Raw genomic sequence first — 24,375 nt, forward strand, 5'->3', positions numbered from 1 at the left:
TTTGTTTTTTTATTTGGTAGAAATGTACACACCTCACTGTCCCATCTGATGGTGCTCTCCTCTCCGCACGTGTTTGCAGTGACCCACATGTTGTGTAAGGTGAACACAACGTGTTTTGGGGTGTAAGTGGATATGGTCAGGACAGGTAGATCTGGCACACGTGGAGGCAACCTTATACTCTCCATCTCTGTCCCCCCCCCCCCCCCACCTGTTTGTCACGCTGCTGTTCACTTGCATAGAGGCTAATTCTGACCATCGCCTCATTACTGATGGCTCTGCCATAACAGTGTGATGGTGTGAGAGATGTCACAATATAAAGGGAGGTTGGGAGCAAACTGCGTATGTTCTGAGAAGTGAACTTGTATGTACAGGTTTGTTTTTATGAAGGAAAAACATGGATATTAATTCAATTTCTAGGTCTTCTTCCATAGGTATTCAACTTGCTTTATCAAGAGCATTATAGGAGTGTCATTATAGATTAATATTTCGATTGTTTCCTCTTTTAATCATTTTGTCAGAGTGTCAGAAAATAGTAACAAATACTTTTTTAAATTTCCCTAATTCCTTTCGGTGAATGTTTTGTTTTTCCCGACCAACTTTTCAACACTCAGATATTTAGTAACTTTTAAAATATGCCCACCAAACTTACATTCACACATATTTTTGTCAGTATTTCAAGGCAAGGTCACTGAACACCACAGTGGTAATGTTGGTGTGATTAGACCACCAACATCATTTTACTATAGATGAGGCAGATCATGTATCAACCTTTTTTAAATTGAGTTTATTGAAGTATGACACGTAAAGTGAATCAAGTGTTTTGATAATTGGCTAATCATCAAGTTATTTGGTAAGGAAGCGTGCTAAACATTTACCGTTTCCTGCTTCTCAACTGTGAGGATGTGCAGCTCTTCTGTGGTTTTGCCTTATTGCACTGTAAATTCATTTACTTTTCTGGTTTTGGATTGTTGCTTAGACGAACTTTAAGATGTCACCTTAGGCTCTTGGAAAGGTTTTCACTATTTTTGTAATTCTTTTACATTAAATTACCAATTGATTAATCATAAAAAATATTCATACCAAGGTTGTCCATAATGCAGATCATTAGTTGCAGCCCTTAAAGTAATAATGGTAGTAAAATACTTACTATAATCACCCTTTGCATGCAAAGGTAATTGTTAGTGCAAGTAGCTACATTTGCACATGTGAAAAATCACACGTAGTCCACCAAAATTGATGCAGATTGTTTTTCTTTTGCTCAGCTAATAGATTGAATGACTTACTGTTTCAGCTCTTCTTTGTAAATGTGTGACTGGATGATCTAACATAGTTGGGTTGCATGTGATCCCATGTGGGACGGGCAAAATGTTTGGCATGACGAACAAATAAAACTTTTCTGTAATCGTCGGAGGTTTAATCCAAAAAATTGGCATTGTTGAGTCACTAACGCATGATTATTTATACTACCATATTTAAGACTGGTAGGAATGAGACATTGACATTTCATAAATTTTAAGTAAATTTTAATCTGCTGTCTGAACAATCCAGTCTTAAAAATGCACAGCCACTTTGACCCTCACCTCATTAAATAAGTCTTTTTGGGTTGTGACTTCACTCTTGAGATTTGTGCTCGACTCAATCTTTTAAGCCACTACTTCAGCGTTGCCCTTTGAATGTCCAATGAGCATGCAAATGTCGGCGTGTTTACTGCTGGCTTGTCAAATTGGCACTTAGTTTTGGATCGGCTTGCCCTTTTGATAGCCACCATACAAACGGTAAATTGTTGCCACGGCTATCAGTCACATTAAACACTTTGCTAACACGGCTGACTGAACGATTGTTCCTGTATCCTGGTTTAGTTCAGGGCCTTGATGTCCTGCAGGAAAACAAACTCTCTTGGATGTTTTGTTTGAATTGCTTTTGAATAAAGCAGTCCCTAAAATGTATATGGTGTATTTACTTGCATTGAGGCTTTGAAATGGATTTCCTGCAAGTCTGTCTCTGTCTCTCTCTGTCTCTGTCTCTCTGTCTCTGTCTCTGTCTCTGTCTCTGTCTCTCTCTCTCTCTCTCTCTCTCTCTCTCTCTCTCTCTCTCTCTCTCTCTCTGTCTGTCTGTCTGTGTTCCTTAGTGCAGATCAATGGAAGGTGCAGACAGGCAGCCATTCACCTCTCCAGTGTGCAATTGTGCAACCTGGAATTTTTTTTTGTTGAGGGAAAGACATCAAAAAGAGGGAGAAAGGAAGGGATCACATGTGTTGAGACAAATCCTTCAGGTGCTGTTTTTTTTCATCTTCCTTTTTAATAATCTTCAAAGGAGAGTTCCTGGTGTTTGTTTGTGTGTGTGTGTGTGTGTGTGTGTTGTGTGTGTGTGTGTGTGTGTGTGTGTGTGTGTGTGTGTGTGTGTGTGTGTGTGTGTGTGTGTGTGTGTGTGTGTGTGTGTGTGTGTGTGTGTGTGTGTGTGTGTGTGTGTGTGTGTGTGTGTGTGTGTGTGTGTGGCGCAAGACTCCTGCTTCTGTTTTTTGTCCTCTTTCCCCATCTGGCTCAAACTCAACCTGAAGGCTCGAGAGCAATAAAACCCCTCAATCACAAAGACATTGCACCATCACTCAACGGTCCATTGAACTACAGGAAGTAATTATATATTTATTCTTTCGGTTTCTCGAGGCTGCAGTTTGTTCGTTTTTTTTTTTCCAACAAACAATTTGGATTGATTTCTAATTGTATTACTGCGTCACTTTTCCAGCTGTTTCCGTTCTGATAATGGATTTGTATATTTGCTAATACAGATAACACCTGCTGTCTAAGCACATGGAAACACAGGCTTCTTATCAGATTTGGTTCTCTTTTAGCTCTTCTCCATCATTTGCATGAGACCGGGACCGTTCCCATCACTGTTTTCAAAAGCTTCCACAGCATCCCAGTTTGGTGCAAAGTGACTTTAGTGCTTCATTTCATAGAAGTCTTGTATGTTTGGATCAGTAATTGCCTTTCAGGAGCAGTCAGATGGCTTGTAAGTGTTTCTAATTTCTAATGTTTCACCACACCAGCATGCTTTTTGTGGGTTTCAGAGAAATGGATCAACATTTTAGGAAAACACTTTGTTGCCAGTAGAGTTGGATGAGAGGATTGATACCTCTATGCCTGTAGGTTAGATCTGACACTACGGTGGCTTATCTTGGCCAAAGTTAGCCAACTGCTAGCATCTCATAAGCTAACTAACACATTATGTGTTGTTTTTGCTTTATTTGTAGAAACAGTGTTGTGATGTCCTATACAGCAGGTTGTGTGCTTGATTTGGCTTTCATTGATCAGAGCCAGGCTAGCTGTTTACCCAGTTTACAGTCTTATTGCCTAACTACCACACAGACAAAATAGTATCAATTTATAGGCAAAGACTTGGCAAGAAAGTTACAAAACAAAATTTCCCAAAATATTGAACTATTTATTTTAAACTTATTGTATGTTTAACTGCCAATACACAGAAATATTTGAGCTAACGCTGGTGCAATTCATCAAATGGTAACATATATGTTTAATATTATGCATGGTCCATTTCAAAAAAAGGTATACACGTTTACTGTTCCGTACCCTAAATACAGTGTTTTTCTGGGATTGTCCCTATGTTCCCAGGGCTTTTGTATGTCTTTCTAACATTATATATTGTAAGTGATTAGTAAGGGCTGATCTTTACAGTTTAAATTGCAAAAGGACAAGGGGAGATGGATGTTTTAAAAGGCAAATGAAATGGTTATAATCAGCCACTGAGGAGGTCAAAAGTCTAGAAAACTGATTTGCCTGCAAATTTGCTGTTGGTGATTTCAGGGTGATTACAAAATATTGACCCAGGATAACCTACATTGAACATTTGACAGAGGGGGAAAAAACATTGCTGAGAACATAAAACCCTTTGAAAGGGTCATATTAGGAGAATGAGGGGAACATAGGACCCTAAGAGCAAAGATACACTCTCGATTTTCAGCCCTGTTCACAGAATGTATTTGGTGAAATACTAAGATCTTTTAATATTTTTTTTGAAAGACGTGTTTCAATCTGTTGCTTCAGTCCTAAGTGGTCTGTTTGCCTGGCACACCCTGGTTTGTGTGCTTATCTTAACAGCATGCAGCGCGGGTTGAGAAAGTCTGATTGTCTTGTAGCTCAATGTTCTTAATGATTTCAGGTCACGTGACAAATGGTTGTGAAAAGTGTGTGTGGGGGGGGGGGTAAAACTGAAATTCAAATATGTTTACATGAGTCACATGAGAATCTCTCCATAACAAAACTAGTCATCATGGTAATTATCACGGTTGTGATTTAGCCCGATTAGAGTCTGGTGTGTGTGTCTAGGGTGGCTTTATGCTCGCGAGATATGATGATAATAAGATGTAGTGTAATTAGATAAAGAGGGGATTTAAAACAGACTGGAGTCTCCGAAGAACAAATACAGTTAACCTGAGTGATGATGATGATGTGTGTCTGAGTGTGTGGCAGCTGCTTGTGACAGTTATAATGTGAAGGAAATGGGTTGCCAAACACTGCTGTGGTGTGTGTACAGTGTGTGTGCGTGTATCAAGGTTTCATCTTGGACAAAAGTTTAGTATTATCATATATTGACTTTCAGTAAAATATTACATGTTTTACATGTGTGACTATATTTGTCTCTTAAACATAACATAAAACCCTCTTAATATTATTTCATGTAATTTTGCATTCATCATTCGGTTTGTATAAAGACAATAAATCCAGAATATAGTGAATAATGCACTTAATTTACAAAAAGAGCCAAAGGTAACTTCTTTAATTTGCTTGCTCTCTCCAACCAACTGTCCAAAATACTAAAAAATATTCCATATATTACTATAGAAAACTGAAAGAACCAGGAAGTATTAAAATCGTTATTTTGCTGCAGATTAACTTTTATTGTTAATATTTCATTGTCAAAATTCTGGGAGACTCCGAGGCCAACAGGGACTCACTTTGAGCGCTAAGAACTAGTGATGCACAGTTGTCAAGATTTGTTTTTTATAATTTAAAGACTAAACCATTGATTTGAAGTGTAAATTGCGACCCTCGTCCTCTAATTAAGTTTGTTATCTAATACATGACCTTTCTGAACAAGATTTTTTTCTCAAATCTTAACGTTTCTGGTAAATGTCAGCCATGAAATGGCTCGTCCATCAGAGAAAGAGATACTGATTGTGGGACTCTCCCATCAGGATGTGTTGGGATGTGACCGGTTCTTAGTAAATCCTGGCCGCCGGAACAAGGTCGGCTCTGGAAAGATAAAATGACAACAAAGAAGTTGCATTCACACACGAACCCCGATCCATCATCAGCCGTCATCTGTGTGCTTGTGATCGGTTTCAGTGTTTGGGTTGAGGAGGCTCTGGTTGTCTGTGTGTGTCCGTGTTGGTATTGGAGAGCCAGTGCAGACTTGAACCTCAGCAGCTTAGTGCAGCACTCTTCTCTTATTATTCCTCTCCTCCCTTGCTCCAGTCTGGGCCTGTTCATGCTGCCACTCGCCACACAAGTACTTAGCATTGTTTATGTTCCGCACAGCCGCACAAACACGAAAAGTGCTGAGCGCGGGATATGCCCATCTTCACTTGACCACCGTGTTTATTGCTGAAAATATTTCAGATGGACTAAGGGATTGAAATGGAGAAGTGTTGGGCAAGAGTTGCACAACTAACTGTTTTCAGATCCCTCCTCCTTTCCATTATGGTTACCATTGTTTTTATGAGTTTATACCAAGGGCATGTGTGTTTACATCAACGCACAATGAGCGTTTCCTCCCCTCCACATGTTGGCACTGGGGTCGCTAAACCTCGAGGAAGGCCGCACCTTCCGCAAGAAGGTAAACACTCGGCTCAGTGTTTGCATGTGTGTGTCAAGTCTGTATGACAGACATGATGAAACTGTTTTTGTGGTGCAGCAGAGCTCGGTTGTTTTTATCGGCACCTCTCAGTGACATCATGTTTTCTAAGTAGTCTGTTTATGTTATGAAATATGTTTTCTATAGTCGTGGTTTTGGAATTGCATTTTAAAGATTAAACAGGACCACCTCCGCCCAGAAAATGTGTCCCTGGTTTTGCTTTTAATCCAGCTACTTTCTGCCAAAAACATCTTCTAAGATTATGTGAATTTATCATAGACTCCTGTTCCAAAAATCTGCGCAAATTAAAGGAGCACTTAAAGAATTTTAGTATTGCTCTTGCAGGAGACAGATTTACAAAAAGGATGGTCAAAATCCAAACAGCAGAGGCCGAGATAACCTGTCTTAAAGTTACGAGTCAAGCTCCAATAACACTGGATCCTACATTTCCCATAATGCATCTTAATTCAGTCTCTCATTATACCCTCTCTGTATGGTAAATGCCCACGTATTCAAACCCCTAGTGTCAAACTTGTAATGTAGGCTTTATGTCACTTTAACCTGCAACTCCAAGCCTTAACTTTGTTTCACTCACTTTTCCATTCATTAAAGAACAGGTGATTAGTGAGCACCGTGTCAGTGATGTAACATGTTTACATCTGCATGTATGTCTGGAGAGACTCCTCATGTTTAGCCCTATGCTTGTGGAAGAAGAAGAGGGGAGGTGGGAGGGGCGTGGTCAGCCCGGTGTTGATGTTGTGCAACAGTCAGAGTGAGCTGTTGTGTGTCAGCTTGTCTGCTACCTGGACTGTTGGCCTCCTGGATCAGGTTGTGTTTCTGAGGGTAAGGGGACCTCCCTGCTCGTTCACTGACGGACCCGACTTGGCTGAGTGCCCCGTTTCAGTCGCTTGCACACATGCATTCACACTCTTTGGGTATTTTCACGCTATAACTGAGAGCAGAGACTCAGGCGGCGGCTTAAGCCTCGAGTTGTTTTGTAGGCGAGGCTAATTTTCTCAATTCTCCAACGCACATACAGAGTGAGTGGAGTTCACCCCCTCAGGGACTTTTCACTCACAGTCATTTCACACTTCAGCTTAGAGCTCACTTGTCAAATTGGTTGAAGCTTGTTTGTCTTCAAGTGTTTGCTCGAAAAGCTGATTCTGAGGCAAATTTTGCTTTAGTCTGGTTTAAAAAACAAACAAAAAAAAAAAAAAAAAAACTGCAGAAGTTGCACATTAAATTATGATGATGATACTTGTTTTTGAAGGGTACATTCTGTTTTTGATGTGCATGGCTAAAGACCAGTGAGACCGTAAAGTGCTTTATCATGCAAATGCCACAATAGTAGACCAAACATTTAGATATTTTTGTCCATTGTTTATTTGAACCCCCTCAGCTATGCTAACATAGAGAAGCTGTGAATTAACCTTGAAATCCACAAGAGAAAAGAGGCCTTTAGAGTTGACCCAGTGTCCAGAGGCAAAGTTATTCAACCACACTCCACCTCTGCAGTAGCATGTGATTTATTTATTTATTTTTCTCTTTTTCATCAGAATTGCCTCTAAATGTTGGCCACCTGAAAAGTGTTGCAGACACAAAATAAGCACCTACATTGAACAAACCCAGGGTTGTAGTTACCATTGAAGACGGACAAGTACACATACTTTAAATACATTCAGGGAATTTAAGAAATGTCTTGAGTCAAAATCTTCAATCTGCTCTTACAGTCCTCACATTTTACGATCTAAGAAGCCTGAAATCTGCCCTAAATCGCAGCTTTTTTTAACGGTCTAATGCATCTCTTTTGCCCTTGTGTGCATCCTCCATCTGCAGCCTCTGACTCCTCCTCCTCCTCCTCCTCCTCCTCCTCCTCTCTTGTCTCGCTGTGCATCGGTCAGCCCCGTCGGGCCGCCGGCTAATGACAGACATCGCTGCACATGTTGGCTGCACAGAGAGCGAGAGTGAAAGATGCCTGCGACCTTTCCTCTGCTGACTGCAGCACTTTACAAGGCCGAGTGTGTTTTGAAGGAGAGCCTTAGGGTGTGTCTGGCCACATGCATGCAAGTCTGTCGGGAGTTTGTGTGTGTGTGTGTTTGGTTTATGTGTGTATAATTGCTCCATATCGTGGGGTAATCTTGATGTAGGCGTGGACATTGGCATTCCAGTGGCGATGACCAGTCAAGTGGTTGGCATAAGGAATTTCGGGGGGGAAAAGAAACACTGCACATACCTCCTGGTGGCTTGATGCCAAAAACACACGCATACAGACAAACACCTGAGGAAAAAATGCTGTCCAAGTTGCAGACAGACACTCAGCCCTTAATAATGATGAGTGAGAAGTTGTTTATCTGGAGGCTTAAACCCGTCGGGACAAAACGGTGAACAGTGAAGCAGCGCTGCAATTCCCACCACTGCTGCATCAGCAGTTGGCTCACGTTTGCACTGTAACGTGCATACATGATGGTGTGTGTGTCGCTGTTAAGAGTCTCGGATGCCAGACAAGCATATAAGAGTTTCCTCAACTAAGTGAGAAGGCAGATGTGTGCATGGAAAAAGAGGACAAGTGTGATGTAAATCCACAGCCATGCAGAGCCTCCACAGTCCTGCTTGACAGATAAATGTCCGCTAATGGAAGCTGGAGGAGGATGTGTGTAAAAAGAAACCTTCTAATCGGCTACAGAGCTCCATCCAGCAGCCTGCAGTGGTCTGCCTCATCCTCTAAGTGCTGTTTATATATAAAGATAAATCCTGCAGACCCTGCACACTCCTGCTGCGTATTTGAATTTCTGCTCCAACTTCCTCTTTGCAAGAAGAAGCAACTACTGTACACAATTACGTGTGTGTGTGTGTGTGTGATTTACATGTGTGCATCCATGCATGTGTGCAACACTTAGATGGCTGAAGACCTCAAGTGGCTCCAAAGAGAAAGGATTTAGTGCGGCAGCAGACAGAGACTCTCATTGGCCGGCCTTTAAGATGGAGAGTGTGTGTGTTTGTGTGTATTAATAGCATTACTCACTGCACTATAGTCTCGTCTCTAATAGGCTTTGTAGTCTGTTTCCATCACCACTCTGATCCACTTCCAGACTTTGACCCTTCACACACTCTCCCTCCTCCCTCTCATTCTTTCATTGCAGACTCATGCCACTAATGAAGTCACAACCTGAAACCCTCCCAAGCCGGTTCAGCTTTATTATTAGCATGAAGGAAATGTGGTTTGCAGTCAAGCATTAAAAGTCTGATGGCAGATCCTAAATGCAAACAAAACTCAAAACGCATGATTTGCAACCGGCAATTTTCCCCCAAAGTGTATTGACTTTTAAGTAGGGTTAAGTTTTTGGTACTGATAACAAATTCATTTTTTTTTTTGATCCCTTGATTTGAGAAATATAAACATATTTTTTCGTGTAATGAATAAAGTAAATTAAATTGAAAATTATTACTGACTATACTTCCGTTTATGAAAAAATACTTGCACCTGTACATTTTTTAAATGCTAAGTAGCCAATGTTAGCATGCTAACATGTTGAACTGACATGTGTTGGATGATTTTACAGGGAAACTCATTGCATTTACTAAAAGGATCAAATAAATCTGCGTGTAAGCAGAGCTAATGTTGGTATTAAGCGGCTTAAACCACCACTGTTGGCACGCACGCGTAATATTCAATGCTACAGTCATATTTTGGACAGTACCCAGAAAAGTATTAAGATTCAATACCCAGCCGTACAAGTAATGCATGTAGTAGCAAACAAATAAATCTAAAATCGAAATGTGTTTCGTTGCTGCTAAAGCTGTATTCAAATCAGTAATGGCTGCAAACAAAGGTGTGACACAAGCTAATCATTTAAATTGTGTTAAGTTACATATTCAAGAACTTGATAGGGCCTAAGAATTAAAGGTTAATCAAAGACTCTTTAAACCTGCAAAATCACACAAAATGCACCAATACTACAGATGCACTCTAAAGCATTTATAAAATATGTACAATTATTAAAAACGTATAAGGAAAATAAAAAGAAGTCCTTTCTTGTTGTTGCATAATTACAAGTACCCGCCTTCCCTGACTTTTACAGTATCTAATGCTGGTAATTACACACATACAGTATTGAGCTTTCTCACTCCAGACACTCTCACACACTCACACACTCTCACACGATTATCACACACAAACTAACACACAGGCAGGCCGTCTCAGAAACACCTCTGACTTCTTCTCTCCACACACTTCCAGAGATTTTAGTGCTCGTCTGCTGCTTGTGTTTCTTTTCTTTTGGAAGTCAAACTACTTGCCAAGCAAATATGCACCAACATGTAGCCTTAGGAGGGGGAAAGCATGTCAGCGTCCCCATGGTTACCATACCAGACGAGGCCAATGCCATAGCAGCAGGTCGGGGCACGGAAGCGGCCAAAACAAACCAAGAAACTTGGCTGACCGGCTAATGTTTCATGGCCAGGTTCCAAAAGTACTTAAGTATTTATATTACTCAGCATTCTGCCGCAGTATCACTTTATTACTTCAGATCGTGTTGACTAATGTGATTTATGTATTTGTAATGAGGTATTTTTTATAAACACTGTGCTGAAGGCCTGTTCTGTTTAGCTACAGTTCTGTTATATGTGCTCATGTGTACGTCGAGATGTTTTTGAATTTGAAATAACTTTATCTCTTTGTTTGTTGTTGTCTGATCCAGGTGCAGCATCGTGTATCAGGCCAGGTGATGGCTCTGAAGATGAACATCCTGGCCAGCAACAGAGCCAACATGCTCAGGGAGGTCCAGCTCATGAACAGACTCTCACACCCCAACATACTCAGGTCACTTAAACATTTGATTCACCATATGTTGTCCTCTTTCTTTTCTCTTCTACCTGGCCTATTGTTTCTATTGTGTATAACTTTCATCCAAAAGGCTTTGACTTAGACTACGTCTAGAAACTGTTGTCGTCTTTCTGCTGTTAAGTGTTTGTCTGCTCTGTTTACAGGTTTATAGGAGTGTGTGTCCACGAGGGGCAGCTCCACGCCCTCACGGAGGTAAGACGCTAATTAACCTGCTGCTGAGTAGAAGTGCATCATGCACACATTATGTATTTTTGAACAGCCAACTGCATGCTAGACATACAGCTCTGCATAAATACAAAACATTAATTTGAATAAAATCTTGACATAGGACAGGTTGATTTATGAAAAACATCTTATTGCGATTCGTCTATTCTATTTACAGTTTAGATTTTGATAACCCTCGAAACAACAACAGGTCTGTGATGGTGGCCTACCAATATGTATCAGTCAAAATAAATCAGGCTTATTTAATATGAAATAATAAAAAAAAAATTATTTCAAAAAATTATTTTAGTTTGTTTAGACCAAAATAAGCAATTTTGTCTACTTATAGATATAACAAATTGTAATGTTGGCAAGCAAAATTGACGATGTGTTTTATTTGCTGTGCTTTTGACATCAGATTTTATTTTCATCATTAAAACAGCAGCTTTGTTGGGTTTTCTAAAACAAAAGCATCTCTTTACGTGAACTCTCTAAAACGGAGTTAAGTCTGAACACAGACTGAGGTCCGGCAGCTCATGACATTTCACCTGTTTCTTATTTGTGATGGATTTACCTGACGTTGCCACGGTTACTGAGCTGCTCAACAGTGAAAAGGGGATAAGGGGGGGATTTGGTGTTCTGCTGTCTGTAATGGTAGTATTTGTGTGACAGGTCGTTGTGTTTATTGAAAAGGTCATCAGGTTTCAGACATACAGCGATTTAAAAAGGACCTGTTAAGTGGTTTATCTGATGGACAGTGAAATCACCATTATGGTCCAGGAATTGACTTCTCCGTAGGGCCATTCATCTTTTAGTCAATATAATGTCAGAAAAGGGGTAATTCTTGTCAACTTGTGATTCAAATGTATTTAACTGCAGTGTCCCAAGTGACCTTTGTGTTGTGTCACAACACTGTTTCCTGTTTCTCTTCTTTCACTATCCAAAAAAGAGTCTTCCATTCACAGTGATATAAAACGGAATAAACTAGTAAATCCTCACAGTTTAGAGGCGGCATCGTAGAAATAATTAGGCGTTTTATTTATTTTTTTAAACAAAGAAGCTACAAATGATTGACTTTTGTAATTGTCATGTCATCTTCAAAAGAAGCAGTAAAATAAACTATGGACCTATAAAGGAAGGGGAAAAAGCTGATACCATACTGATAAGAGACTCAGTGTTTATTAATGTGCTGTGTATGTAATGACTGACAGGGAAAATTCCCACGGCCAAGTTTAACAGTACAATCTTGCAGTTAATTACTGCACAGCATCAATGAGACATTTCAGGTCCCAGTTTGATCAATATTGAAGCGGTTTTAAAATGGAATGAACTCCTTTTGTGTTGACTTGTGAGTTAATAATGAACTCTTTTTCTTGCCATTATTCCCGATGATCCAGTACATAAACGGCGGTAACTTGGAGCAGCTGTTGGGCAGCGATGTGTATCTGTCGTGGAGCGTGCGGATCGCCCTGGCCCTGGACATCGCCAGGGGACTGCAGTACCTGCACAGCAAGGGCATCTTCCACAGGGACCTCACCTCCAAGGTGACGACACAAACACACACACACACACACACACACACGTGTCAGTGCCCACATACAGCACACACACATCACTGAACATCAGGGACTCTGCTCATAAGGTAGCATTACAGGTGTATTCAAATAAATGACTTACGGATGTTCCACAAGAACATGACTACCAAGAGGCACACAAGGAGGTAAACGCATGGATGTTGTTCAAACATGAGAGTTGTGTAACTGCTTTAATGTAGATTTTGGAAGCACTCTAAAGCTCTGCTGCAGATTTAGAGGCTTTGCAGGTGCGTCACAGATCTTAACAACTACATCACAAAAAGGATCTGTGGGAAATGTTGCACTGTGTATGCAGCACAATTTAAATGAATATGAGTTCACATTAGACTACTGGAACAAGAAACGGACTAAACTCCAAAAAGGCTTCCAACATCATGATTAGCGGTCTGCTGCTAAAGACAATGCTACCGTTTGGTCAAATTAGCTGGAAGAATTTAAGGAAGAGTTCTGCATTTTGGGAATTACGCTTATTCTTTTCTCAATTAGAAGAAAGATACAAACCTAATTGTTATTCATTAAAATGGCTATAATCAATATTTAACAGCATAGAAATCCACCAAAGTCTCAAACTAGAGTTGTAATTATTTTCATAATGGAGTTTTTTTCCTGGGCATGACTGAAACTTTATAATTTCCTATTTTGGAGATCTTTGTTATTTCCCTATTTTGAATTTTGGGGAATTGTCATTTGCACAACACTTTAACTCAACATCACTACTGTTTATACTTTATATTCTCTCGTCAACACTTGTGCATAAGTCAAATTTTCAATTCAAGCTTTTTCCCTCTTCTCCTTTAAGAATTTGACCATGCATCGTTAAGGGGAGATATGATGTCACTGGAAAACTTGATAGCTGTAACATTGCTGGTCATTTATAGTGAGCACAAGCCAGTATCGAATTAATGGCAGTGAATAAAATACGCCACATAAATGTCAAAGCCTATTTAAAAAGAAACACACAGCTGCAAACACAGAGGAGGAAACACGTGACGGGACGACGGCAGCGATTCTGTGGCGTGTCATGGCCGCCTTGAAATGACACTTCACAACAGTCATGCCCAGGAAAAAACTCCATTATGAAAATAATTACAACTCTAGTTTGAGACTTTGGTGGATTTCTATGCTGTTAAATATTGATTATAGCCATTTTAATGAATAACAATTAGGTTTGTATCTTTCTTCTAATTGAGAAAAGAATAAGCGTAATTCCCAAAATGCAGAACTCTTCCTTAAATTCTTCCAGCTAATTTGACCAAACGGTAGCATTGTCTTTAGCAGCAGACCGCTAATCATGATGTTGTGCTAAAAGAAAATTACATCCTGACTCACAGGTAGCAATTAAAGAAAGGACAGGAAAGTGGTACACTCACAAGCTAGAAATCAGGCAAACATTATTTATGTTATAGATGACTAATAAAAGAGACACATTAACAATTCCAAAGAGACAAAAAGAATGGATGCCATCTCTTGGTATAGATCTAGTGTCTGAAATCTCAATTTACGAAGTCTACTAAGGAAATGCTGACATGCTGGAAACTGTTGGCTATTAGAAATTCAGATTTGAGGAGACATTGTGGTCAAGTTGACGTGGTGAAATAATCACTTCATAGAGGAAAATGGCACAGTCACCAACCGTTTCCGTTCATTTCATGCGAGGTGGAAACATCAGCAGTTCTTGGCTACTGACTTTAATATGTTCACCTAAAAAGTATTTGCAGAAAAATGAAAAATCATTGCACAGTAATATCTTAAATCACTGTTGAAGTACGCACAAAGGGCCACAGACTGCCATATATATATATATATATATATATATATATATATATATATATATATATATATATATAAAGGATTCCTCCCACACACTGTGTGTGTGACCTCTGACCCCTCTGTGCAGAACTGCCTGGTGCGCTGGGAGGGCAGCGTGTGCTCAGCCGTGGTGGGAGACTTTGGCCTGGCGGAGAAAATCCCAGATTACAGGTCAGTCTGTTCATCAGAACTTCTGTCAACACTCTGCGATTAGATAAATCACGCTCAATAAATCACATTCCTTCTCTCTCTCTCTCTCTCTCTCTCTCTCTCTGTGTTGTATTTCATCCATAAGGCCATATCTCTCTGAGCAAAGTGTTCACGAACGTCTCCCACGGCTTCTCTTTTCTCTCAGATGAGACACAATCTCACAGAAAGAGAGACTCATTACTCACACCAAAGCACAGCCATGTTTTTCCAAAGTTTGCACAAGGCACATGATGCCTCCTCGCTGAATGTTGAGGTTACCCCCCCCACACACACACACGCACACCTCCCCCTTTTTTATAAATATTGTGAAGTGTCATTTCAAGGCGGCCATGACGCTCCACAGAATCGCTGCTCTGCTGCCGTCGTCCCGTCACGTGTTTCCTCCTCTGTGTTTGCAGCTGTGTGTTTCTTTTTAAATAGGCTTTGACATTTATGTGGCGTATTTTATTCACCGCCATCAATTCGATACTGGCTTGTGCTCACTATAAATGACCAGCAATGTTACAGCTATCAAGTTTTATTTTCTTCAGCAGGTTTTCCAGTGACATCATATCTCCCCTTAACGATGCATGGTCAAATTCTTAAAGGAGAATTGAAAATTTGACGTGTTGACTAGAGAATCAAACAGTAGTGATGTTGAGTTAAAGTGTTGTGCAAATGACAATTCCCCAAAATTGAAAATAGGGAAATAACAAAGATCTCCAAAATAGGAAATGATAAAGTTTCAGTCATGCCCAGGAAAAAACTCCATTATGAAAATAATTACAACTCTAGTTTGAGACTTTGGTGGATTTCTATGCCTTTAAATATTGATTATAGCCATTTTAATGAACAAAAATTAGGCTTGTATCTCTCTTCTCATCGAGAAAAGAATAAGCGTAATTCCCAAAATGCAGAACTCTTCCTTAAAGTCTTTTTAATATGGAAATATTCCAGTTAAGTACCACTAGGTCAGTAAACTTGCTTTTCTTGTCCCCAGTTTATCTACGCCTTGATATCACTTCTCGTCAACGTCAATTTAAGTCCATGACTCAAATAAGACAGTTTATCTTCTTTATGAATATTGCTTCTCCATAAACGGCTCAACAGTCAGGCAATGAAACGATAACGATATAGAGCATCGATGGGCAGTAGGTCAGAGAGTCAGAGTCACACACACATGTGGAGACTCACACTCACACACTCCCCATCTCTCTCTCTCTCTCTCTCTCTCTCTCTCTCTCTCTCTCTCTCTCTCTCTCTCTCTCTCTCTCTCTCTCTCTCTCTCTCTCTCTCTCTCTCTCTCTCTCTCTCTCTCTCTCTCTCTCTCTGCAGTCATTTAGTAAACACATGGCTCTTGCTGACATGAGACAGCTGCCTCTGTAACCTGGCCTGCGCTTTTTTTGTGTGTGTGTGTGTTCCAAGTGTTTGGTGTGTGTTTCTGCTGGCTCTGTTTGTGCCGGCCACCTTTTTGTGTTTACACAAGCCTCCGTGTCACTGCTTTTGACTAAATGAGTTACTTGCATGTCCCTCCAGCTAGAAAACAAAGCTAGGAAGTTGATATTTTTCACATTCAAGGCTTCCACCTGAGTGTTTGTCATTGTGTATTTTTTTGCATACCTGCAGCTTTGAAACATGGAGCCTCTGTTTGCTTTGGCGTCTGTTTCAACAGCAGCTGGTGAATTGTGATTCTGTCGTTTTTTTTTCAAGGGTTATGTTTGCTTTTATATTTTAGTCAAACACTGTCGTATCCTGTGGCGCAGCGCTGACAGTGAATGGGTGATGTTGACAGGCCTTTTTGAACGTGTGCGTTTGTGTTGGAGTGCTACCACTGTCCGTGTGGTGAGGAGGGAGGGAGGGAGGGAAGGAGAGGAGAGGAGATGAAGGGGGTTTAGGAGAAGCACTCCAAATAAGGTCAAACTATTCCAGTACTTTAGCTCTTACTGGATCTCTGCTGCCCCTCTTATAACAACATCACTCCTGTCATTTACTCTCCCATCATTCCTCTGGTGTCTTTACTATTCATAAATGAGTTTTCTGTTTAGCCCCTTTCCCTCTGTTTCCTTCTGCTCTCTCTCTGTTTTCTCGATTCTGTCGGTCTACTTCTCCAAATGGTGTTTACGTTGGGAGCAACGACCGTCTCGGCTCCTCATCTTTCCCTCCGCCATCACTTCCCTTGCTGTGTTTTGTTTTTTTTTGTTTTTTTGCTGTATCATAGCCCACAGTAGCAGATGGAAATAGCACAGAAAGGAAGTATCTGCCAGCGGGGTGTGTGTTTGTGTATGAGAGCACGTCGTCCTTGCACATTCTTATGTTACTTCCTTTTTTAATCGGCTAAAGTTGCTCAACGATATCTCCACAGAACTTAAAAACAATGCGGTTTCATGGATACAGAGGAAGTTCACACAAACATTCACAGAGCGGGTTTGACCCCATAAAACCTCTCTTCACCTCCTGATTGGGTTCTGAGTTAATGAAATGGAGCATGACGCCTGCTTTACCTGATGTTCTTGTCTGACCATTTGCATATCTGTTGTCATCATCTCTTACAAATTGCAGATTTCCTGAATGTAAAGTGTGTTTTATTAATTTCTCTTGCATCACTGAGGGGACTTTGACTCAGTGAAGTCTAAAAAAAACAAGCAAACACTTAACTGCATTTCTGATATAGCTGTTGAGCCAAACCTTTTTTTTTTACTAGGGTCGCAACTATTGAATATTATTGATTTTTAAATCAGCTGATTATTTACTCAATTGATCCTTTGGCCTTAAAAGAATGTTAGAAAATGGGGTAACATTGCCATCACAATTATCTAAAGCCTAAGAAGATAATTTCACATTGTTGTCCAACCAACAGTCCAAAACTCAAATATATTCAGTTTAATATGATGTACAATGCAGAAAATATTCCAAATCAAGCAGCTGGAACCAGATTGTATTTTCCTTGTTTTGCCTGTACAAATAAGTGATTTACTATCAAAGATTTCTGTTAATCGGCCAATCACATAATCTATTTTTTCTGCTTTATGTCTCATCCCGAAGCAGGTTTCTTTTTTTATTATTATTTAAAGTATCATTATTCTCCAGATTATCACAAAATCATGGGAGAAATCTCAAAGCCAGGGTGACAAGAGTGAAAACTTTCTGCACTCACTGGTTTTATGAATTTGTGAACCAACCCTTTAATAGTGCCTTTTTATTAAACTTAAATAGTATTACATTTTTTTTTTCTTTCAGACAGTTTAAGATCAACCTTTATAAGAACTTGACAACTGGATTTGGTGTCCCCCGTTAAACTATTAAAACATTTTGAGGAATTCATTAATTTTAACAGACTAATGAGGCCTTAAATAAACATTATTTTTAAAGCTGTGATGTATTTTATTGAAATATCCCCAAAATATGAATATAACAAGATCCTTTTAAACTTGGGTGTTGTGACACGTTATTGAGAGCCTCATATAAGGTCTGGTTTAACATAAAGCTTCCCTCTCCCTCTGTTTCTCTCCTCTTCCGTGTCTCTGCAGTGAGGAGGAGGAGGACCAGGAGCCTCTGGCTGTTGTCGGCTCCCCCTACTGGATGGCCCCGGAGGTGCTCAGAGGAGAGGTGTATAATGAGAAGGTACTGACGGATCGCCGTCTTCATTACCCTTCAGCTGCAGGTTGTTGCAAGAGTTCAAGGTCCACTGTGGGTGTGATGAAAAGCCAATCAAACAAAGCCGGTGCCCAGGCAGTGAAGTCGAGCAATAAATATTCAATGAATCAGTTATTGTGTAAGGCAAACAGGAATTTCGTTACGCAAGAGGTGTACTGCTTGGCGTGTACTTTTCATTTTCCTGTGACATCCTAATTGCCTGTTAGGCTTGCATTTAAAAGATAATGATGATGTTTTTTGTGTTATGCAGCCTGCCAGTGCACGCAAGAAACTACTAATTAGTATAAACTATATCCGGAATATAGTGAAAAATACTACAAATCCACATCATTTACATAATTTTCAGACCTTCGTGTCTACAATAAAAACATAAGCAATTGTGACTTACAAGACAAATAAATTTAGATTTCTGAATTGTTAACTAGAATGAGTGTTTTGTCAAAGCATGTTATTAAAAATTGACAAGGCTTTAATGAAGTTTTGTGAAATGAAAGTTGATAAACCCAGGATATAAGTGCACAAGTACAACATAAACTGTATATGGTGGTTGGCTCTCCCTGTTTTTATTAAATTTCCTCTCTTTGATCGACTCCTCTTCCTCTCTCTGCAGGTGGATGTGTTTGCATACGGGATCATCCTGTGTGAGGTTATTGCGAGGATACAAGCCGACCCCGACATCCTCCCACGCACTGTGGTAACAATTCTTCATCATTAATTTTTCCTCTGTTCCCTTATCATCACATACTCATCAATTCATGAACGTTTCATGTCATAGGGCCCTTTGTTATATTATTGCGTGAACAGTGAAACCATTATTGATAATATGCAAGTCAAGGCTGGTCCTGTATTCATTTAAAGCCTGAAGCCTGTCAGTATTTCAAAAAGTTGCGCAAGCAGCAACGATAGACTGACTGACTGACTGACTGACTGACTGACTGACTGACTGACTGACTGACTGACTGAAGTTGAAGCAACAGTTTCACCATGCCAGAGACAATTTCAAAATTCTGTAAAATGATGGATATCTCATTTTGTAATCTAACTGCTGATTGTCATCTTGAACAAACAGGAAGCTGACTTTCTTTTCTTGACAAGTTTGTATTTCCCAAACATTTTTCTGCTAAAGTGCTCAAAATAACTGAGAAGATACATATAGTACCTTCAGATCTGTGTATTTAAACAAATTGCATATGCACAGTGTATAAGCAACAAAATGCAGTATATTCAAAACAGCTGGTATAAAAACTGCTTTATTTTTGAGTGTACTGTTGTCCCATAATGCATATACAATAAATGGGAGCTGCAACATTTTTGCAAACGGCTCCAGAAATAAAACAAAAATAAATTCAGTTTAACAATACAATAATTTTGCTTTATCCTTTTGCAACAGCATGGATTTAGGAAGAAACTATCAGTGTTAAATACAAACTGAAAGCCTTTTGAAGTTAACACAAGAGCATTTCCCCCCTGGTGGCCATTAATTTAACATCAATTGAAGACACTCTGTCTGGCACTTCTAGCTCACCTTAACATTAAACAGATGGTGGCGTAGCCATAGTGCATAACAGGACATTTTCTTTTAAAGATCACACAAATACATGAATGTTAATTCTCATGTTTCCTTTTTGTACAGGACTTTGGTTTGGATGTGGTGACCTTCCAGGAGATGGTGGGAGACTGTCCTCCTGACTTCCTGGAATTGGCCTTCGCCTGCTGTAATGTAAGAAACACTCATCTGACGCACACAGACACACTGCCTCCTCTGTTTATTCTACTGCTGGGTAACGTGTATCATTGGCTTATTTTTTTTATCTATGTTTAGTTAAAAAGTCTGAGAAAGTTGTCTGCTCAATTGTAGTTGCATTACAGTAATGCACAATACAATTGAACAGCCCGATTAACTAACTCCAAAAATTACAATACATCTGAATCAACACATTCAAACCATTCATTTATTGCAGGACTGTTGTATAATACTGTATTGGTACTGTAGTCTTTGTATCTCCTTTCCTTCCTGCTCTTGTTCAATCTGTTGACTTTGTTTCTGTCAGATGAATTCAAAGCTCCGTCCATCCTTTTCCCAAATCGCGGTGGAGCTGGAGAGGACTCGGGCTGAGAGGAAACAGAAGGCCGAAACAACAGTCAAAGGTGAGTCATCATTTCACTGTAATGTAGGCGCTAAACTGAAAACGAGTTTGTTCCTGCAGATTAATAAATATCACTCACTCTTTTTTTCTTTAAAGCCGTTTCTCCATCAATTGGCCCTTTACGAAGGCGCTCCCTTTGCCTCCTGTCGGATCCTCGCCTCTCCCGCAGCAAATCTGACATGCTCCACCCGCCGGACACGCCCCCCTCTGTTACCGTGGCGATTCCTGCTAGAGTGAACCCCTTCTCTCAGAGAGAGGACCTCAAGGGCGGCAAGATCAAGCTGTACGACACCCCCAGCAAGTCCGTCATCTCCCTCACCTTCACCCTGCCCCCTCTGCCAGACTGCGACGACCCCTCCGAGACCGCCAGCTGTGAGCTACCCAAGAGGCACCGGCGCTGCCACTCGCTACCTTGCACGCCTCCTCCTCACCTCACATCTGCGCCGAAGGGCGTCCTGACCGAGGAGTCCACGTCTGAGCTAGACAATGGAAACGATGAGACTGACGAAAAGAGTGAAGAAGAGAGGCTGTTAGTGGAAGAGGAGGAGGTCAGGGAGGGCAGTGGGACTGATTCAGGTCTTCCTCTGTCCCTTGAGCCCCTGTCGCTGGACCTGCTGGACCAAGAGGAGGAGGAGGAGGAGGAGGAGGAGGAGGAAGAAGAGCCCATGGACTGCTCCAGCTCCCCGAACACACTAGACAGCACTTCATCTCCTTACTCCAAACTCTCCCCTCCTCCAGCGCGCTCCTCGACTCCCCTCCAGGCCTCCACACCTCCCAACTCAAACGGTTGGGGGTCTGCCATCTCCAACGGACCCCCGTGCCTGCCTCCCCTCTCCCATTTGGACAACAACAACGTGGTCGTGAGTCGACCCCTGGGATGGAGCGACACCTCCACCAACAACAACGGTTACCACTCCCCTCCGAGCGACCCTGCCGGTTCGTCCCCGTTCGGCTCCGGGAGCAGACACTCTCTGGACCAGGAGGAGGTGATCTCCTGTCCCGGCTGCTGCCTCGCCGGCCTTCGCTTCCCCTCGTTGTGTCTCAGAGCTCCACCGCGCAGAAACCCTTACAAGAACTTGAACGGGGACAACGCAGCCTCACGCGGGCTGCTTTGTCCGGCACCCAAGGGCCTGTCGTCCTCTCCTACCCCCACAACCACCACCGCCAGACTGGAGCCGGGACTCGCCTTACCGGGAACACAGACATAAACCTCTAAACACCAAATACACACTGAAAAGATGTTTGGAAACTCTGCACCAAAAGCTCTTCCCTGGGTATTAAGTGGGTCTTCTTAGAATTTGCACAGATTTTAAATGCAGCAATACCCTGCTTATTTTCCAGACACACTTTTTGGTGCAGATTTATTGACTAAAACACACTCCAGGCTGTCTTTCTCCATGAAAGCTGTGGGACAAAGAACTGGTGTCTTTGGTGGCGGCTTGTTGCATGTCGCCCTCTGCTGGGCTGAGGGCGACATGCACACCTGACTGATGATTGGCAACGTCCAGAACTGTTTAGCATGTACACACTCCACTTTGGGGCCCAGTCGGTTGGACCCTGTATATTCACAGATGTTAAGATTCTTATGACTGATGATGATGATGCTGAAATGAGGAATGTTAAGCTTAGTATTATTACTGCTGCAATGATATTTGATGTTTGGTGCTGTATCTGAATGAACAGGCAGTTTTTGCTTTAATGTATTTAATTCTCAAGAGGGTGTATGGTGCACTGCTGGGCTGTGTGAGTTTGTGTGTAACATGAGTGTGTGGTGGATTCAGCGTGAGAGGCTGGATGTGCGCGTGTGAGTGTGAGAGAGAGGAAAGGTAAGAGTGTGCTGTACACCGTTCTTTTGACCTTTTTTGTTGCTGTATGATCTCTATTGGCCCGTTGGGTCACCTGGTTAAGCACTTCAACTGTATTACTGTTGTTAATAAGGAAACTATTGTTGTTGTTATTATTACTTTTGTGAATGAATGGTCAAAGACCTGCTTAAGAGATGTACAGATTCTTATTATTTAAAGATGGCATTGAATAAAAAGATAGAATGCAGTTCTCCTGACATGTATCCGCTTTTTTTTTTTTAGCTGTGATAGATCCAGACTGAAGATCTCAACAACTGTTAGACGGATTAGCATGAAATCATCGAGACATCCATGGTGCGTGGATGATTAGTTGCGATGACTTTGGTGATTTTCCCCAGACTTTTCCTCACCATGACATTCACATTTGCAGTTTTAGGTGCAATGCTTCTGGGATGGATTGGACATGAAATTGAATTAAGAAACTCCTGTTCCGCTTAGGATTAATTGTAATTACTTGTAACTTCTTACCTATTGCCAGCATCACGTCAAAATTTGTTTTTGTCTAATACTAACCACCTGCAATAGCAATGACATTGCCACTGTTTTGTGCTAATTGGCAAAACATGCTGAACAAAGATCATGATTATTGTTAACTTTAAACTTGTGTAATAGTGTATTCTGACAAAAAGGTTATAATTACAAACATTAAATATATTTCTCCATATTTTCTATCTATGATGTAAAACAATCGATGTAAAAAAAGTTCATATGCAGAAAAGTGTCACATTTTCTGATAAGTAGAAAAATGGTAACAGTAAAACATGAATTCAAAAAAGAATGTGTATAACTAAATGTATATTTAGATCCTGGAACAAGTTTATGTTCGGCCAGTAACTGTCTCAGTCTCCCAAACTTCTCGTCCTCCTCTAAGTAGATTACAGCCTTTTAGCTCTCTTAACAAAATCACCGGCCTTCAATTGAATCCTTATCTCTCCACCCCTTCCACCTTCCTTCTGACTCCAGTCTATCAATCTCCCTGCAGCTTAATGCATATCCTCGCCAGCGTGTCTTGCCTTTAAAGGGAGTCAGTCACCTTCAGCACTGTACAGTACAGCCTGTATTTAAGACCATCACAATCTCGCCTGATCCAGAGGTCACCAACAAGTTGCCATGGAGACACCAGGCGTAACCACGGTGGGATTGGGGCTGCGTGTTGTCATTGCCCTGCTGATCACTGGTGAGCACTGAAGTTAATATCACAGTTAGTGTTTTTATTTGACTTCTCTGTTGCTGCTACCTGTGTTTCATTGAGCCATTCTCTCCTCTGCAAGAGATCATGCTTGCAAGTGTTAACAAAGTTGGGACAATCAGACTTAAAAGGTCAATAATCATCTCTGTGACGGTGCTATTTTGGTGTACGTGTTTCGTGTGAACTTCCAGGGTCGACTGGATCAGTCTGCTTCACTGCTGTGGAATCACTGGACTTAGGATGCCTCCTGCGGTGGGATTGTCCCAATGCTCGTCCTAATACCACCTATACCGTGCAGACGAAGACGCAGGGGTAAGTCCTCCTGTGTGAGTGTGAGTGTGTGAGAGACAATCCTGTTACTTCATACATTTTAATTTTGCTGCTTCAAAGTGCAAAAACTGTATTTATTTGCAGACGCAAAAAACTTTACCCAATTATTTTGTCTCATGTTTTTTTTTATTTAAGTTTTTATTGCAACATACAATTTTTATCCATACACACATGGTTACTATTTATACCTGCATGTGTATATGTAATATATATTGTGAGAATAATAGAAGTTAATGTTAATGTTATGTTAGGTACATATCTATAATAAGTACTTCTACTGCTTTGACGCAACAATTGTTCTGTGTGTGATCAATGACAGTACCTTTTATTTGTATGTAAGAACATTGAACGTGTACACTACTTTAGATAAAATGCTGATTATAATAAGACTACAAAGTTATAGTTTGATAAGAATTTCTATTTGACTTTTCAAGCAACAAGTGCAATGTCCTTTTCACACAGGAAGGGAAATAAATTGCCATTAAAAAACAGGGAAAAAAGGTTTTGTAGTTCACTTTGCACATTTTACATTCCTCTGGATCACGAACTTATAATACAAGTATTTTTCATTTTTCAAGCAAAATTCCATATTGACAGGGAATACATTCCAATAACAAGCATAATAACAGCTTCAAATAAAGCAGCATTATTAAGACGAAAAGAAAACAACTGATAAAAA

The 24,375-nt window shown here is 40.6% G+C and overlaps 1 protein-coding gene across 1 annotated transcript in view; it reads left to right on the forward strand.

Moving 5' to 3' along the window:
- Positions 1-22,358, forward strand: part of tesk1b (testis associated actin remodelling kinase 1b) — a 26,882-nt gene extending 4,524 nt beyond the window's left edge. The window contains exons 3-11 of the mRNA XM_054601575.1: positions 10,569-10,690; positions 10,858-10,906; positions 12,316-12,462; positions 14,411-14,493; positions 18,039-18,132; positions 18,776-18,859; positions 19,799-19,885; positions 20,217-20,313; positions 20,409-22,358. Of these exons, the coding sequence (XP_054457550.1) occupies positions 10,569-10,690; positions 10,858-10,906; positions 12,316-12,462; positions 14,411-14,493; positions 18,039-18,132; positions 18,776-18,859; positions 19,799-19,885; positions 20,217-20,313; positions 20,409-21,520 (1,875 nt within the window). The 3' untranslated portion in view covers positions 21,521-22,358. The remainder of the gene's footprint in view (positions 1-10,568; positions 10,691-10,857; positions 10,907-12,315; positions 12,463-14,410; positions 14,494-18,038; positions 18,133-18,775; positions 18,860-19,798; positions 19,886-20,216; positions 20,314-20,408) is intronic.
- Positions 22,359-24,375: the final 2,017 nt, after the last annotated feature.

Source organism: Anoplopoma fimbria, chromosome 7, assembly GCF_027596085.1.
Source record: "Anoplopoma fimbria isolate UVic2021 breed Golden Eagle Sablefish chromosome 7, Afim_UVic_2022, whole genome shotgun sequence".
NCBI lineage: Eukaryota > Metazoa > Chordata > Actinopteri > Perciformes > Anoplopomatidae > Anoplopoma > Anoplopoma fimbria.